The 18819-nt window shown below is 44.8% G+C and overlaps 1 protein-coding gene across 3 annotated transcripts in view; it reads right to left on the bottom strand.

The window, feature by feature from the left end:
- Positions 1-2794: 2794 nt before the first annotated feature.
- LOC124011223 (aryl hydrocarbon receptor-like) overlaps positions 2795-18819 on the bottom strand; it is an 84285-nt gene continuing 68260 nt past the window's right edge. For 2 of the 3 annotated variants that reach the window (XM_046324365.1, XM_046324367.1), the window contains 4 exons: positions 12045-12186; positions 9304-9810; positions 7815-9057; positions 2795-5399 (listed from right to left, as the gene is read on the bottom strand). In XM_046324365.1, the coding sequence (XP_046180321.1) occupies positions 5232-5399; positions 7815-9057; positions 9304-9810; positions 12045-12186 (2060 nt within the window). In that variant the 3' untranslated portion in view covers positions 2795-5231. Of the gene's footprint in view, positions 5400-5740; positions 5781-7814; positions 9058-9303; positions 9811-12044; positions 12187-18819 lie in introns of all 3 variants that reach the window. The other variant, XM_046324368.1, reaches the window with a different exon arrangement.

Raw genomic sequence — 18819 nt, 5'->3', positions numbered from 1 at the left:
AGCATATCTAAGGCCCTCTCAGTCCTACTCTGCAGTTATCCTTGATTGTCTGTAGTCAAGTATTGGCGTATTGTATTCTATTCAAGTAGGGCTGCAGGTAGCCTAGTGGTTAAGAGCGTTGGGGCCATCTGTCGATGTGCCCTTGAGCAAGGCACTTGACCCTAATTTCTCCTGTAAATCGCTCTGGATTAGAGAGTCTGCTAAATTACTCAAATGTTATGTAAAATTTAGGCTTTGCTGTCACCAGGTCACTCAACAACCAGGTCACCACTCTCTTTCTCAAGATTGCTGCTCGCATAGCATAGGTACATAACCTATATTTGCCATTAGGGAAATGGCCCGCCCTGAATGGTATGGAGCAACCGTTTCATATTTAATATGCTTTCAATGCACTAGGCTGCTGTGGTGACATAAAACCTGGAAAGCTTCCTAATTGAGGAGTGGGTTGTCGTGACCTAATGGGGGAGTGCTCAGTGGTTCAGTTCCAGGGCTGATGGTGAATCTATAATGCATATAGTGTTGTGTGCTACGGCCTGTGTCCAAATGGCTTCCTATGTAGTGCACTACACTTGACCAGGGACCATTGGGCTCTGGTCAAAAGTGGTTCACTTTGTAGGGATTAGTGTGCCATTTGGGCCGCCTCTGTTGTCAACTGTTCACAGAGGGGCTAGGTATGGTGTAGAGAGGGATCATCATACACATGAGCTCCATCCGCACCTTGAAAACATTCCCCCTTGGAATGGAGTGGGACGGGCAGGAAAACACTGGGGAAGACCTAGGGGGCAGCCCTGCTTCCTCCTGTTGATCATGCTACAAGCATGCATGGCTGACTGAGGAAACCAAAGGAGAAGAAGAACTCTCAGAAAGGATTTCATGTGGGTCATTAAAGATGAAAAAGGGCTAGTGAGGGAGGCAGACCGGAGGGATTGGTTGGCTTGGGTGACCCTGCGCATCTGTCATTGGGCATTGCGTCCCTCTTTGGTTTCTGAACACTCTCCCCATCGTTCTAAAGTAGATAAACATGTACAGGATATGTGCTGGAATAAAACCCTGTTATATTTACATCAATTTCTAAAGGCGAATGTAACGGAGAAGCTTTGTAAAGCAGGAACTACTTCCAAGATAATACTGCATGTAAAAGTCCCCCAGTGAAAGATTGACATATTCCTGAATTGATGCTCCCAAGATGGTTCGACTAAGATTTTTTGTAAACATTCAAAAATAGCGTTTCTTTGCGTTTCTATTCAATAAAATTTGTCAGGCTGTCACACTTCATTAGACAGAGATTGTTTGAAACTTGGCAGGCATTAGAGTGACGAGGCAGGGGGCTGTTTCTGTCTGGACTCTGGACTGTCTAGCTACGCCACAGAGGGTCTCTCTCCTGTCCCCACCAACCAACACCTTGTCTATTATGGTCCATTGTGTTCAGTAGGGCAAAGCGTACCAAAAAGGTTTGCCACAGAAATCCAGGTCTAACTCACTCAGTTTCAAAATATGTTCTCCCATTTCGTTGCTTCTGAACACAGCCCATGATACACATACAGGAGACATATAGGAGAGAGACCGAAAGGAGATAAGAAGTGATGGAGAAAATGGCGTGCTAGTTTCATGGAGGGAAGTCAGTCAGACATGCAGAAAGAAAATGGATGCCTGTCACTGTCTGTCTCCGCTGTTGCTAGGTGTAGTTATTCTAGTCTCCAGCGGGGCATATCAATATGTGTTTGTTTGCTTGCTCCTGGGTCAGTGTTCACACATTGCCATTGTGCAAAAAGGGAGAGATTGTCCAGGGGATGAAAGGGGGGGATGGGTGGAGAGAAGCGATCAATGAGGATGGAGATAGAAGCACTCTCAGAGAGACTGTCTCACTTTCTGGTTGGGTGGTGCATAGCGTGAGTCACTCCCGTCTCCAGGGCAAGTCTGTCTGTCTCCTCAAACGTCTGTCTGTCCCACTTAGGTCTGGAAGTACTGGAGACAGAGTCCAAGATGGACGCCCGTTGTTTTCAACGTAATCTACTCACGTTCGCATATGCCGTTTCGTGGTTGTTCTTTTTTGTACCGGGACTACTATGCCTGCGCGCTAGTCCCGATGAGACGGCAGGATCGTGGGAACATGCTCCGGAAACTCTGCTAGCTGGGCTCATGACATCAGAGCATGAATATGAAATGTAAATATCTTCGGCTGAGTGATTAAAAAAAAACAAATTGGCCTCGGCAACTAATATTTGAATAATTCAATGGATTATTCACAAAGGTGATGACTAAAAGTGTTTTATTATGAATTTTCGAATTATGGGGCCGTCGATGGGAATTGTCTTTCTGGGCCGTACTTCAGTTGAAATGCAATACCGAAGCTGTCCTCTGGGAATTCGAAAGCACGCTTCCAGTCTGGCGCCTTGGTTTGTCCCCTACAAGTCTGTCAGTCTGTCCCTAAATGTATGTCTGACCTTCAGTCTCATAACTGTCTGTCCCCTCAATGTCTGTCTGTCCCCCACAAAGTCTATCTGTCTGTCTATAACCTACTGTCCAGACAGCACAGCAGCCATTGCCTTTAACGGTGCTTCTGTGTAGGCACACGAGTGAGCTGTGAGACTTGTGGATGAAGAAATGATGGACCTTCGTATTAGAACATAAACAACCCATTTTCAATTGTGATTTTAACACCCAATGTTTAAAAAAATCAACACCTTTAAGTTCATAGTGTACATTACAGAACCAATCAGAAATAATTGTTCAATTAACACTTTTCAAAGAAACAAAATAATATGAGCACAAACATACTATGATTAGGATGAACTGTGATTGCACAAATCCTTTATTTCCAGGATCAAATAGTATATTTTAACATTTGAACTGCTTTTATTAATTTTTTTACATCTACAATAACTTTGTGTGTTAGAATATCAAAATGAATTCAATAAATTCAACGTGATAAAAAAAAGAAAGAACAATGACACCATTGTATCTTTAAACATAAAAATCTGGGATGTGAGTCTCCAGTATGTCACCACTATGGCACCATATCCTTGAGAGTAAAAGTCATAAAAAGTTCTCCAAACATGATTTTGAAATAAAACACAGAACTGTAGGTATTGTAGTCAATATAATATTGAGTCCAAAATTCTTTTCTACAAGCCTACTTTTTGTGCTAGAGAAAAATGGCTTGTAAGGACCAGTGCTTTTAAAATAGTGCTTGCAACAAATGTCATAAAAAATACCTTACTATTAACACAATTTAAAAAAGCAGTTGTTATTGATTGCCACTTTGCTTTTTTATTTTTTTACATACATCTCCTGGTTGATTTAAATAAATCTATTTCATATAAGAAATGTCTGTATACAAAAAAAGACAAACAGATATAAAGAGAGGTAAGTCTGTAAATGTATTTGTTTGTGACATTTATGTAATAAGTTACATCCCAAATGGCACCCGTTCCCTATATAGTGCACTACTTTTGATCAGGGTCCATAGGGCTCTGGTTAAAAGTATAGCACTATGTAGAGAATATAGTGCCATTTTGAATGGAGAGAATTCTAACGCTACCAATATTAATAAAAATTATTTTCCAGCACTTTTAATAACGAAATACTGCAAATAGGATATTTTTACAACTCTTTTACAATATACACAACACATTCAACATTGCAACTTTTCAATACAGAATCTCTTTAAAAAGACTTGTCCTCTCATTTGAATCAATGCCCGTGAGTCTGCGTGTGACCAAGTCAATCCTCATGGAACGGGTCTTCAGTGCGATAAAGCAGTGTTTCCACGCTTTTGACCTATTCTAAAGCTAGCCCAGCTGAATCAACTCGTCAACTAATTATCAAGCCCTTGACTAAGTGAATCAGGTGTGCTCGTTCAGGGCGACAACAGAATTGTGTATCTTCTGGGGGTCCCCGAGGAGAGGTGTGAGATCCACTGTGATAAGATGACCATGACAGAATCACTTGGGGCCCTGTAAGAGAGGAGGCCCACTGAAACGACCTTTCTCGTCACGTCAGAAACTGCCGTTCCCGTTCCTCTTGCCATCGGCAGCGAATACAGTTTGTTTTTAGCTCAACTTCATTTCAATTCAGGAAATCAACTTGAATCCAAATGTATATTTTTCTCAAAGCTTTTCAAAGAGGAATGATGGATCTGGAATTTGCTTGTTTACTTCTGAATGTAAGCCATCTCCTGCTGTATTCCGGAACTTAATTTACTGAGTGATTTCACACTGTAGCCAGTCAAGAAAAGAAGAAAATGCTTCGGTTGATTTGAGTGCCATTTAAATAAATACACAACATCATTGCACTGGTAACGTAAACTTCTTCCAGGCTAAAATGCAGCATGGAAATAAACAAAACCCCAAAACGGTCATCCCTTCCTCCAATCTGCTCTCCCTCTTCATATTTAGATACCATTTGACCATAATATGGGATCTGTTTCACTTATCCAATCTCAATAACACGTCAGAGGACAACCTATATACTATTTTACCAACACGTAGATCACCAAAACCTGAATCAATTCCTCTTCCTCTCTATGGGCAGATGACACAACAAAACATAACACAGAACAGAACATTTGTAAATCTACCTCACAATAATTTCAGACATCCAGCTCCTTCAAATCATGTCTCATCATTCTTCATAATGAATATTAATCTCCATATCAATCCTTCTCCATCCTTTCCATACCCACATTCACTTTCCCTCCTTTAACAAGTTATACTGTACTGAAGCGCAGTAGCTATGACAGTGGTAAGCGCAGTAGCTATGACTGTACTGAAGCGCAGTAGCTATGACAGTGGTACTGTAGCTATGACAGTGGTAAAACACATCTCTTCTCACAGTCTTGTTAATAATCTTTGTCCGAAACTGTATTTTGTACACCCATAAAGAAAAACAATGAAAATCACAGTGGTGAAGAAATCGCCGCTCTCTCAACCATACCCTTCATAAAAAAATGTGTAACATGAGAAGATGCATTTGGTTTCCCCTGAGCTGTGTGCCAGTGGGGAAACTATTGTCAGAGTGCAGAGAGACACTATGCTGAGCTCTTTCACCGAGTCCTGAGTCCGTCTTACACAAATGAAATGGAGAGAATGTTACATAGAAAGTCGTAACATCCACGGTTCAGTTTAAATTCTTCTTTCGCGTCTCCTCCTCTGTTAAATTTTTTTTATGCCCCCTGACAAAACGGTCCAATGGTCTCTCTTTGCACTGACACCCCCCCCCCCCCCCCCGTCTCAGAGGTAGAAGCCAGTAGTCTGTGGGTCTGGGAGGGTGGGCGGGGTCTGTAGGGCGCCGGGCTGGGGGTGGAGACTGTCGCTGGCTGCCTGGCCGTTCACATCGGGCAGTAGACAGCTCCCTGTGTGAGCAACGTTGGTGTCGTTGAGGATGCAGCCGCTCTCCATCTAAACACAGAACAACATTAAAAAATATCATTGGAGCTGTATGCATATGATAGGACATAGAATCAGGGTCAGGTAGTCTTAAACAAATCTACTTTCAAACAGAAGGGTACACCTCACACACATGGTTATGGGCTTAAACAAGAAGAAGACACCAGGTCAGATATAGAGTTGAAACGTACTACATTTTGAGTTTGCATCTCAATATGACACTTTATATACATCACAGAAGACATAACAAATATAACATAACAGATATAACAAAACCTTTTGACATAAAAACAGATTTTCTGTGGATTTTTTAGAAATAATGTTTATTATGAAAAATATGAATAAGATTGTACCCATGAGGACACTATGTCATTTGACTGCAGGAAAGGGGTCCTGCAGGTCAGGTCAGCCAGAGAGCGGAGTGGTGCAGAGCGGGCACACACACACACACACACACACACACACACACACACACACACACACACACACACACACACACACACACACACACACACACACACACACACACACACACACACACACACACACACACACACACACACACACACACACAGGTTAGTGGACAGCAGAGGATGGGTGGAACTAGACAACAGAGATAGCTACTCTAACTGTAGCTTGTAGTTGTTGCTAATACACTAGCTAACTACACAAAGTAGCATATCCGCCAAACCAACAGAGTACTGACACTGGTACAAGCACTGAGCTCCACTCTCTATACTCCATAGGTGTGCGTATGTACTTTGTGGCTTCCCTGTATGAGGGAATCCCCTGTATGTGTCTGTTGTGACAGTTTCTACCATCGGCCTAATTGTAATCCTGCTTAGTGGGCCCTAAATGGATTAGCTAGGCATCATCCATGTAGAAATCCTAATAGGGCCACCTTATATAGGCCCCCCATAGGGGCAGGCCAGCAGGACACTGCGCACCTGGAGCAGGACAAACCCAGCCAGGTTAAGGTAGGCCAAACTCAACTAATCTCTAATGCTACTCAATCCCAAATCACATCAACACCCCTAGCCGGGGGTAAACAGCACCCCCTGTGGTGGGATGTGACACCGCACATATAGGCACGCACCCATGCGCATACACACAACATTGCCACACATTCTTCTGCCCCTCTATGTATTAGGTAATGACGATGGGAAAATTGTAGGTCAGGACAGCTCATGCTTGACTGGCCAGCTTGGCTCTATGTTCCTCTGGGGCGTGGTCGCTGACCCTGAAGGAAAACACAGGGAAGGCGGAGTGGGATATGGGGGGCATGAATGGCTGCCGGTCCGGTTAGCAGTCGCTGCCTGGGAGCTATAGCTCTCATTGTGGGACTTCAACCTTGTTCTATTCATTACAGTTCTTCACCATCGGCTCTTCTCTCTCAACAAAGAGAACAACCAACTCTATCGTTCGTTACCCTTCATGGATCTTGAAACATTAATTCAGCACAACAACAAACAACAAGGAGAGGAAGATGGTGTCCAGCATGCAGAATGGACTGTGTGCTGTACTAATGTCCAGTTCGTCTTGTCCTGAGACCTTGTTTTGACCGACTGAGCCCCTTGTGTCCCTCCCTGACAAGCCTCCTGTACTGTATTCACAAATGCACAGAGGCGGGTCCTAATCTCACCTTCGTCTCCAAATGTACGGAGGCTTGTTGTGCAATTAAAACGGAGCGTCTTCACTTCAGATCGACACGTTAGCAACCGGTAAAAACGTGTGTGTGTGTGTGACACGCACACCGCGCGTGATACACTCTTAAAAGCGACCTCATTCAATCCTCGACGGAGCTGGGACCCTACATGACCCGAACACAACATATACTGCAACTGTACAGTACGCGACACCCTGAAGGAGCAGCCATGGACGTAGCCGACACCAGTTCACTCCCAGTCAGTGTCCTGATCAGAAGTCATGCTTGACATTATCAGCTTTGAACAGATTGTAAGGCGGTCCCTGCAGAACAGAGCTGCTTCCGTCACAATCACACTGCGGTAGGATCAGTTCCGGGGCATTTAGGTCAAGGCTAAGTTGTGCTACCGGCAAGGAAACAGCCCTGGCAGGAGAGGGTTTTCCTACTGCTGTCGATGCTTACGTCGACAGAATCCCTTCAACGGTTGACTTGATTGTGGCGCAATCCTGAAAGATCCAACGCCACTCCACGGGAGACCTACGTTCCTCTCCATCGACAGATTCTCCACCGCCGTGACCCTTTGCTCTCCACTCGTCGGTTTCACATGACATAGAAATCGCTTTCATGACATAGAAATAGTGCTCCTAATGCTGGGATGTCAACCATTAACAAGACAGTCCCACAAACATACAGTCACAGAAATTCACCAAATATTACAAAAGAAAAAGACATCAGGTTTATTATCCATATTTGAGCATCTTGCTTTATTCTTTGACTCTTACCTTGCAGTGAGTGGCATCTTGGGAAGCGGGGCGATTCAAAATGCCGTAGGCGCCCAGAGAAGGCATGGTGTGTTGCGGCTGTGACAGCCCCAGGATGTAATCTAAGGAGTTCTGGGTGGTGGGGTACTGGCGGTGAAAGTAGGCGGATGGGACCAGTGGAGAATGTTGTTTGTGATGCTCCAGATGGTCTGAGGGGGTAGCAGTCACCCCGCCTTTTCCCTGGTAGTGACCTGTGCCCCCCACCGTACCCCAGTTCATCACCATGCCCACGGTAGTCGAAGCACCCGTACCGTAATCTGTGAGAGTGACCTCACCTCCTGTAGCGTGTGAGAGGGTGTCCGCGCGCCCGTTGGTGTAGGAGACGGTGCAGGCTCCGTTAGCGGTCAGTCCCAACTGGTCGTCGTAGCCGTACCTCTGCCAATCGGGATCAGGGTGCACCCCGTTGAGAGTGGCACCGCTGTTGCTACTTGCCTTCTGCTGTTTGAAATGGCACTGAGGCTGAAGCTGGACCTGTAGGTGCTGGTTCTGCTGCTGCCACTGGCTCTGAAGATGGATGATGTTCTGGTGCTGGTGGTGTTTGAGCTGCCCGGACCCTTGAGGCCCCAGCTGGGATGTCTTACCGTTGACCAGAGGGTGAATGCTGTGGCAGTGGTCGTCCAGCCCCGCATGCAGATGCTCCTGCTGGTGAAGCCAGTGACCATTATCGACCACTGTTAGTGAGGTTGTGTGCTGCAGTGTGTCTGGCTGGCTTGGCGTGGGGACGTCCGTTTGTGTCGGGGGCCAGGGGTATTTTGCCAGAACGGGCTTTACTAAGTTGAGGTGCTGCTGCATCTGCTGGGAGAGCTGCACTATGGGTGGCTGCTTTGGTAGTCTGTGAGGGGGTAACGTGGGTTGGGGGATAGGTGGGATAGTAGCCTGGGGGTGGAGGGTAGAGATATGCATAGCGGGGGTGGCTTGGTTATAAAGGTTAGGGATAAGGGTAGAATTAAGGATAGGGCCAGGGGGATGGGTTGTGGTTGAGGCTTGTGGTATGGACACGTGATTGTCCCCACCCTGGCCCTCCTCGGTCTTGTTCTCCAGCGAGTCGTGGATGTAGGAGAGGATCTCGTTGTTGGTGAGCAGGTCGTTGAGCGAGGGGATGTAGTCCGGATCCATCTCCACTCTGATCATCCTCTCATCCAGCAGCAGTAGCTCCAGATCCTCTGCGTTCAGACCCAGGTTCTCCAGAGCAGAGAACAGCTCGCTGATGGGAAGACATTTATTTTATTTGACAAATTCAAAATACATATAGACTTGGGAGTACAACAATGCATACATAAACAAAATATTGGAATTAAAAACTGAAGGGCAAAAAAATGGAAAGGTTGGGCAAGACTGGCTGTACAGTGGGCAGTCCAAAGGGACATTACACTCAATTCAATTGGAAAATACTTGTATATAACATTATATACAATAAATTACTTAAATGTACATACAAATATACAATCACCTGTTAGAGCATGTCTCGTCCCCCTCCAGAGATAGTGAGTCCAGGGTGGCGAGCAGTGGGTCGAAGCTGGGTGGAGGCTCCCCGTTGGGGCCAGTGGAGGTGGTGGTGGTGACCCCGTTGGGCACGGAGCTCCAGCTCTTTCCCACACCCCCACCCAGAGGGCCACTGCTACAGCCTCCACTGCTCTGCCCTTCCCCCTCGCCTCGCTCACTAAACAGACTACTGTGGAAGGACATCTTGGGCTCGACGGCTGGTTGGCACACGTACACGGACTCATCCTGCCGCATCAATGCCCCAAGCAGGGAGCTGGGGTCCAGTCCACCGTGATCCTTCGACGAGTTCTTGTCCAGCTTGGCCTTCTTGGACTTGGTCTTGCCTTTAGTCTGGAGTGAGTCGGTGAGGCCGTGGATGGGGTAGCTACTCTGGTAGAGAAGTGCTTCGCCCGTGGCGAAGGTGAAGGGGAGGTGCATGGAACGCTTCCTCAGGTGCTCTCCTCCCTCCTCCTCCCTGAGTACGAGAGGATGGAGAGAACCAATCAGAACACACTCTTTCTGTTTAGGATAAAACTCCAGCAAAGTTAAGGCTTTGTGTCCTTAAAGTTGGTGGGAGCGTCATTTTAAGTGTGCAGCAGCGGTTCCCAAACTAGGGGTCGTGACCCATGTCGGGTTGCCTGATATGAAAATGGGGTTGTGGGAGAATTTCCAAAATCCTGGTAAAAAAAAAAACTAAACATATCTTCTTTGTCTCTCAAAATCAAAATGATCATGTGGTGAACTTTAAAAATCGGAATGAAATGATTCAAATCTAAAAGTTCAAATCCAACGACAGAGCGCCCTCAGATCGTGGCAAAAGGCCGCTCTTGACGGTTGCACTTGAATCTTTTCCACGGTGAATGGCTAAGCCTGCTACGCTATGAAATCACACGCTATTGCAGAGACGGACATTACCGGCCGCAATTGATATGGGGGAAAACAATGTGTGGGGAGACAGAGACACAGAAACTCACAGCAATACCTTTGTCAGATAACACTGTGAAACTACAAATTTATGCTATAGCAAGCAATCAAGAGGAAACTGACTGAACGACTCAAACTCCCCACCTTATGCTCTCCAAATAGATGTTAGCTGTGCTATTTACGAGGGCATATTGTTGTCTCACTATTCCCAAGCATGATATGGCACAGGGGACGTTCAATGTGCTGAAAAACAGATTCCATGGGATCGAATGGTGGGCTTTTGCACAGATGGGGCTCCATCTACCATGGGACGGTGGGCAGGCCTCTGATCTTTAGTTATGAATGTGTCGCCCTCTGCCAAATGGACGCATTGTATGATACACCTATCAGGAATCAAGGTAAGACCCAGATGCAGACTGTCGAAGTAGCAATGGTTTAACGTTCCAGAGGCAAGCAGAAGACAAGGTCAAGGCAGGCAGAGGTCGGTAATCCAGAGGGAGGCAGAGGTACAGGTCGGCGGGCAGGCTCGGTGTCAGGCTCAGGGTCAGGTAGAGCGGTCAGGCAGGCGGGCTCAGAGACAGGACAGGCAAGGGTCAAGACCGTGAGGAATAGCAAAAGAGAATAGAAGCAGGAGAACGGGAAAACGCTGGTTGACTTGAAAAACATACAAGACGAGCTGGCCCAGAGAGACAGGAAACACAGGGATATATACACCAGGGATAATAAGTGGCACCTGGAGGGGTGGAGACAATCACAAGACCAGGGCGTGACAACACCCACTGAGCTATATTGGATACACCGAGAGCAACTGGCGGCAAAAGAGCTGAGCGCAGAACATTGTAAACTACATTGTGCACACCTGTTCTCAAAACTATTTGGGGATATGGGATCAGAGCATGACAATGTTGTCTTTCACACCGAAGCTTGGTGGTTATTGAGGGGGAGTGTTGGAAAGATTTTTTCAAATTGAGAGCGGATCGGTTGTCATTCGCAATGGATTTAAATGACAAACTTTGTTTACTTTCTGTGTAATGAAAAGAAAATGTGTCTCCTTGCCTATGTAACAGACATATTTGGGGAAGTGAACGAATTGAACGCAAGCACGCAGGGGACATACAAACAAATTATATAACAAATCAGCAAAATCTGTGTGATCCTGATTCAGTTGACATGCCGGGAAGTGAAATTGAACAGCTGATCAAGCTGCCATGTGACCGAATGCTGCAGACAATGGATTCACCGGTCACTATGGAGACGTTTTGGTTCTTGACTCCAAGGGAATACAATGCAGTCTCCCTCAGAGCATTAAAACTCATGGTATGCGGATTCAGAGCCCTCATCTGCATTAAAACCAAATATCGATCCAGGTTGGATGTGACAGGAGAGATGAGGTACGCACTGTTGACCACGCCCCCTGACCCTGAGACGCTCAGACACAACATGGGGATATGGGATATATCTATATGAGATAAATTATTTAAATGATTGACTGTCAAAGCCCCACATTAAAAAAGTAAACATTTCCTGTGAATTACATTTTTACCCCCAATATATTTGGGGTCGCGAGGATTTTATTAACGTGATGAAATCCAATCTACTGTCCTCCCTCTTACCCACTGGGAACAAGAGGAGGATGAGACATAGCTTACCAGAACACTAGGGACTACTATTTGGACAAAAGTCTCTAACACTATGGACTAAAGAGCTCTGACTGTTTAGGATTACACATTACATTCACCTCATTGAAATCTTTCATACAAACAGGGGGGCTAAAGCTGCACTTACACCAGGGGCCTCTGGGTGGCGATAATGTAGTCAGGCTTGCCGTTCTTGTAGACCAGTCTGGCGTTGGCTTGGACCCACCTCCAGCGGTTATCCTTAGTGAGCAGTCTGAACACCGTCAGCCCGCTCTCTCCGGTCTTGATCACTGGAATCACATACGACACCGAGTCAGGGGGGATGTATCAGAACCAATGATTGTATGGTCATAACTTAACATAGTCAACACAGTGCATATGTGCACCCATGCATGGAACCAACCCCTACACACTCACGACGCTTACAAAAGCAAGTCTGCCGAAAGATGCTGTTCGCATGCGAGTGTACATGCACCTATGCACCATCACACCTCTAAATGTACACACACACACACACACACAATCCTTGATCCTTCACCCAATTGGCCTATTCTTGTCTTTGCAAGGCGTGTTGTGGAGTAGAACACGTCTCAACTGTGCAGCTTTCCGGAGTAGGTTCATGGTGGCGAATGGACACAGGTGTGAGACACCCGTCGACCCATTGTTCTAAAGAGAGGCTTGCAGTAAAGAGATGTGCAGACACGGCAGATTTACACCCAATGTGTTCCCCTGCAGTGCTGCTGAAACTCGTGTGTCACTTTCAGTGGACACTGGTGGACTTTGGATCTTTATTCCATTCCTGATATGGATATGTGGCCCCAGTTCACCACTCTGCTCTGTTCACTCTGCTCTAATCTGCTCTGGGCTTTGCACAATCTCCTCCATAATCTGGATTATGTGTAAACATATTCTCCACTCTAGCCAACCATGTGTCCCACAGAGACGGGTTGGTTGTTTGGCAACAAAAAACGTTGAGCGCTTAACTATGAGGCAAAACAGACGGGATCGGCTTAAATTGCTGACAACATGTAGACTACATTTTGTTTCCAAATGGTAATTGAAAACATGAATTAATGTGCACAATGAGCACCTGTCTCTCAAATACATCGTTAGAGTTGCTGGTTAACTAGCTAGTGAATTGTTTTGCCATATTAGAATTGACATGAAATCTGTCAAAACACCTCATAACAAGACATGGTATCAACAACAAGATAAAACTAGCTGAAACAAGCCACCTACGGTTCCCCACAAGGCAGCTTTTAGCCATTGTTGCTAGTTACCCGACCGCTCATAATCATAAAAACCGCGTGGCTTCCGGCCACATCGATGTGCGCGCATCATTTTTGTGACGTTTGTCAGCCAACGCCGTCTATATGGTTTGTCCCAATAATCCCTCCTGAAGTGTGCACTGGTTCACTACTCTCAACCAATGTAAAAGCATTGGATTGCTGTAGGCATGGGCTAGAGGGAGTTTAATATACCAGTCATTTCCTTTCAAATCCATGAAGGGAAGTGAACAAGTGTACACTTTGGGAGAAAGGAGAGACTATTAAGGACGCAACCAGACTTCCACGAACTCTCGGACAGTTTGCCAATCAAAGCTCTGCCTACATGTCTTTTAAACATACTGACGTACTACCCTGGACTACTTTCTAAAAGCAATGAAAGGTTGTGAGTCAAAAGTTTTGAAAAACAGCATATACTGTACTGAAATAACCATCTGTCGAACAATGAATACTGGATCTTTTTGTTGTTGATATTAACAACATCATGCTTGTCTTTACACTCACTAGACTATTTTAACACTTTCATTAGGCAAATTGTCCCCTCCAGTATTTAAACTCAGAGAGCTCGATTTGTTATGTACTATTGTGAAGTGGAAAGGTCTAGGGACAACAACGGCTCAGCCACAAAGTGGAAGGCCATACAAGCTCACAAATGTGACTGTCGTAAAAATAATCTGTCCTCGGTTGCAACACTCACTACAGAGTTCCAAACGGCCTCTGGAAGCAACTTCAGCACAAGAACTGTTCGTCGGGAGCTTCATGAAATGCGTTTCCATGGACGAGCAGCTGCACACAAGCCTAAGATCACCATGCGCAATGCCAAGCGTTGGCTGGAGTGTAGTAAAGCTCACTGCCATTGGACACCGGACCGGCAAAATCTGGACCCCTACAAATCAGCCGGGCTAGACAATCTAGACCCTCTCTCTATAAAATTACCTGCCGAAATTGTTGCAACCCCTATTACTAGCCTGTTCAACCGCTCTTTTGTATCGTCTGAGATTCCCAAAAATTGGAAAGCTGGCGCGGTCATCCCCCTCTTCAGAGGGGGAGACACTCTACACCCAAACTGCTACCTATATCTATCCTACCCTGCCTTTCAAAGGTCTCCGAAAGCCAAGTTAACAAATAAATCACAGACCATTTCGAATCCCACCATACCTTCTCAGCAATGCAATCTGGCTTCCGAGCTGGCCATGGGTGCACCTCAGCCATGGTCAAGGTCCTAAACGATATCATAACTGCCATCGATAAGAGACAATACTGTGCAGCCGTATTAATCGACCTGGCCAGGGATTTCGTCTCTGTCAATCACCACATTCTTATTGGCAGACTCAACAGCCTTGGTTTCTCAAATGACTGCCTCGCCCGGTTCACCAACTACTTCTCTGTTAGAGTTCAGTGTGTCAAATCAGAGGGCCTGTTGTCCGGACCTCTGGCAGTCTCTATGGGGGTGCCACAGGGTTTAATTCTTGGGCTGACTCTCTTCTCTGTATACATCAATGAAGTCGCTCTTGCTGCTGGTGATTCTCTGATCCACCTCTACGCAGACGACACCATTATGTATTCTTCTGGCCCTTCTTTAGACACTGTGCTAACTAACCTCCAGACAAGCTTCTATGCCATACAACTCTCCTTCCGTGGCCTCCAACTGCTCTTAAATGCAAGTAAAACTAAATGCATGCTCTTCGACCGATCACTGCCTGCACCTGCCCGCTTGTCCAGCATCACTACTCTGGATGGTTCTGACTTATGTGGACAACTACAAATACCTAGGTGTCTGGTTAGACTATAAACATGCCTTCCAGACCCACATTAAGCATGTCCAATCCAAAATTAAATCTAGAATCGGCTTCCTATTTCGCATCAAAGCATCCTTCACTCATGCTGCCAAACATACCCTCGTAAAACTGACTATCCTACCGATCCTCGACATTTACAAAATAGCATACTCAACAAATTGGATGCAGTCTATCACAGTGCCATCCATTTTGTCACCAAAGCCCCATATACTACCAACCACTGTGACCTGTATGCTCTGGTTGGCTGGCCCTCGCTTCATACTCGTCGCCAAAACCCACTGGCTCCAGGTCATCTACAAGTCGTTGCTAGGTAAAGCCCCGCCTTATCACTGGTCAACATAGCCACCCAGAGCACGTGCTCCAGCAGGTATATTTCACTGGTCACCCCGAAAGCCAATTCCTACTTTGGTCGTCTTTCCTTCCAGTTCTCTGCTGCCAATGACTGGAACGAACTGCAAAAATAGCTGAAGCTGGAGACTCTTATCTCCCTCACTATCTTCAAGCACCAGCTGTCAGAGCAGCTCACAGATCATTGCACCTGTACATAGCCCATCTGTAAATAGCCCATCCAACTACCTCATCCCCATTCTGTATTTATGTATTTATCTTGCTCCTTTGCACCCCAGTATCTCTACCTGCACATTCATCTTCTGCACATCTATCCATCCAGTGTTTAATTGCTATATCGTAATTACCTCGCCACTATAGCCTATTTTATTGCCTTACCTCCCTTATCTTACCTCATTTGCACACACTAAATATACTTTTTTCCCCCTACTGTACTATTGACTGTATGTTTGTTTATGCCATGTGTAACTCTGCGTTGTTGTATGTGTCGAACTGCTTTGCTTCATCTTGGCCAGGGTGCAGTTGTAAATGAGAACTTGTTCTCAACTAGCCTACCTGGTTAAATAAAGGTGAAATAAAAATAAAAGTGGAAACACGTTCTCTGGAGTGGTGAATCACGCTTCACCATCTGGCAGTCCGACGGACAAATCTGTGTTTGGCGGATGCCAGGAGAACGTATCTTAACGCTACATCCATACAATGACATTTTAGACGAGTCTGTGCTTCCAACGTTTGGGGAAGGCCCTTTAAATGTTTGTTTTTTATAAAACATTTTTTGGGGGGTAGATTAGCTTTAATATTGCAGATAGATGGTAGATTCCATAAATTTAATTGTCTGCATGATTTTCAATCTCTTAAAATAGATTTTCCTTTTTTATTTTCCCCTAACCCTACTACCCCTCTCCCAATTTGAGTAAACTAGTGGACAACAACACCTAGGCTCCTACTTCCAGCTTATTCATACTACATACACTACCAGTCAAAAGTTTGGACACACCTACTCATTCGAGGGGTTTTCTATATTTTTACAAATGTCTACATTGTGGTATAATAGTGACGACATCAAAACTACGAAATAACACATATGGAATCATGGAGTAACAAAAAACAGTGTTAAACAAATCTAAATATATTTTATATTTGAGATTCTTCAAAGTAGCCACCCTTCGACTTAATGACAGCTTTGCTCACTCTTGGCATTCTCTCAACCAGCTTCATGAGGTAGTCACCATGAATGCATTTCAGTTAACAGGTGTGCCTTGTTAAAAGTTAGTTTGTGGAATTTTTTTCCTTCTTAATGAGTTTGCGCCAATCAGTTGTGTTGTTACAAGGTAGGGGTGGTATACAGAAGATAAACCTATTTGGTAAAAGACCAAGTCCATGTCATGGCAAGAACAGCTAAAATAAGCAAAGAGAAACGACAGTCCATCACTACTTTGAAGGTCAGTCAATATGGAAAATATCAAGAACTTTGAACGTTTCTTCAAGTGCAGTCACAAAAACTATCAAGCACTATGATTACACTGCCTCTCATGAGGACCGCCACAGGAAAGGAAGACCCAGAATTACCTCTGCTGCAGAGGACAAGTTCATTAGAGGTACCTGCCTCAGAAATTCCAGACCAAATAAATGCTTCACAGAGTTCAGGTAACAGATACATCTCAACCTCATCTGTTCGGAGGAGACTGCGAGAATCAGGCCTTCGTGGTCTAATTGCTGCCAAGAAACCACTACTTAAGGACACCAGTAAGAAGAAGAGACTTGCTTGGGTCAAGAAACACAAGCAATGGACATTAGACCAGTAGAAATATGTCCTTTGGTCTGAGGAGTCCAAATTTGAGATTTTTGGTTCCAACCGCCATGTCTTTGTGAGACACAAAGTAGGTGGACAGATGATTTCCTCATGTGTGTTTCCCCCCACCGTGAAACATGGGTAGATGAGGTGTGATGGTGTGGGCAGTGCTATGTTGGTGACATCGTCAATGATTTATTTATAATTCAAGGCACACAACCAGCATGGCTACTACAGCATTCTGCAGTGATACCCCATCCCACCTGGTTTGCGCTTAGTGGGACTATCATTTGTATTCCAACAGGACAATGACCCAACACACCACCAGGTTGTGTAAGGGCGATTTAACCAAGATGGAGAGTGATGGAGTGCTGCATCAGATCACAATCACCCGACCTCAAACCAATTGAGATGGTTTGGGATAAGTTGGACTGCAGAGTGAAGGAAAAACAGCCGACAAGTGCTCAGCATATGTGGGAACTCCTTTAACCTGTTGCGACGAGCAATCCCGTATCCGGGATCCTATTTATAGCCTCAAGCTCATTACCATAACGCAACGTTAAATATTCATGAAAATCGCAAATGAAATTAAATAAATATATTTGCTCTCAAGCTTAGCCTTTTGTTAACAACACTGTCATCTCAAATTTTCAAAATATGCTTTTGAACCATAGCTAAACAAGCATTTGTGTAAGAGTATTGATAACCTAGCATAGCATTAAGCCTAGCATTCAGCATGCAACATTTTCAAAAAAACAAGAAAAGCATTCAAATAAAATAATTTACCTTTGAAGAACTTCAGATGTTTTCAATGAGGAGACTCTCAGTTAGATAGCAAATGTTCAGTTTTTCCAAAAAGATTATTTGTGTAGGACAAATCGCTCCGTTTTGTTCATCACGTTTGGGTAAGAAAACCCCCGAAAATTAAGTCATTACAACCCAAACTTTTTTCCAAATGAACTCCATAATATCGACAGAAACATGGCAAACGTTGTTTAGAATCAATCCTTAAGGTGTTTATCACATATCTATCGATGATAAATCATTCGTGGCAGTTTGGTTTCTCCTCTGAAGAAAATGGAACACGCATGGACCTGGAGATTACGCAATAATTTCGACGCAGGACACCGGGCGGACACCTGGTAAATGTAGTCTCTTATGGTCAATCTTCCAATGATATGCCTACAAATACGTCACAATGCTGCAGACACCTTGGGGAAACAACAAAAAGTGCAGGCTCATTCCTGGTGCATTCACAGCCATATAAGGAGACATTGGAACACAGGGCATTCAAAATCTGGACCGTTTCCTGTATGAAATTTAATCTTGGTTTCGCCTGTAGCATTAGTTCTGGGGCACTCACAGATAATATCTTTTTGGATACGTTTTGGAAACGTCAGAGTTTTTTCTTTCCAAAGCTGTCAATTACATGCATAGTCGAGCATCTTTCCATGACAAAATATCTTGTTTAAAACGGGAACGTTTTTTTATCCAAAAATTAAAAGAGCGCCTCCTATCTCGAAGAAGTTAATTAAGACTGTTGGAAAAGCATTCCAGGTGAAGCTGGTTGAGAGAATGCCAAGAGTGTGCAAAAGTTGTAATCAAGGCAAAGGGTTGCTACTGTTAGCAATTTATGTCATTCTTCAATAACGCAAACTCCAAAGCAAATCAGGGGGAGAAAAATAGGTTTATTTGAGA

This window comes from Oncorhynchus gorbuscha, linkage group LG23, assembly GCF_021184085.1.
Source record: "Oncorhynchus gorbuscha isolate QuinsamMale2020 ecotype Even-year linkage group LG23, OgorEven_v1.0, whole genome shotgun sequence".
Lineage (NCBI taxonomy): Eukaryota > Metazoa > Chordata > Actinopteri > Salmoniformes > Salmonidae > Oncorhynchus > Oncorhynchus gorbuscha.
The sequence above is the reverse complement of the archived record's forward strand: the minus strand, read 5'-3'. Positions and strand labels throughout refer to the sequence as shown.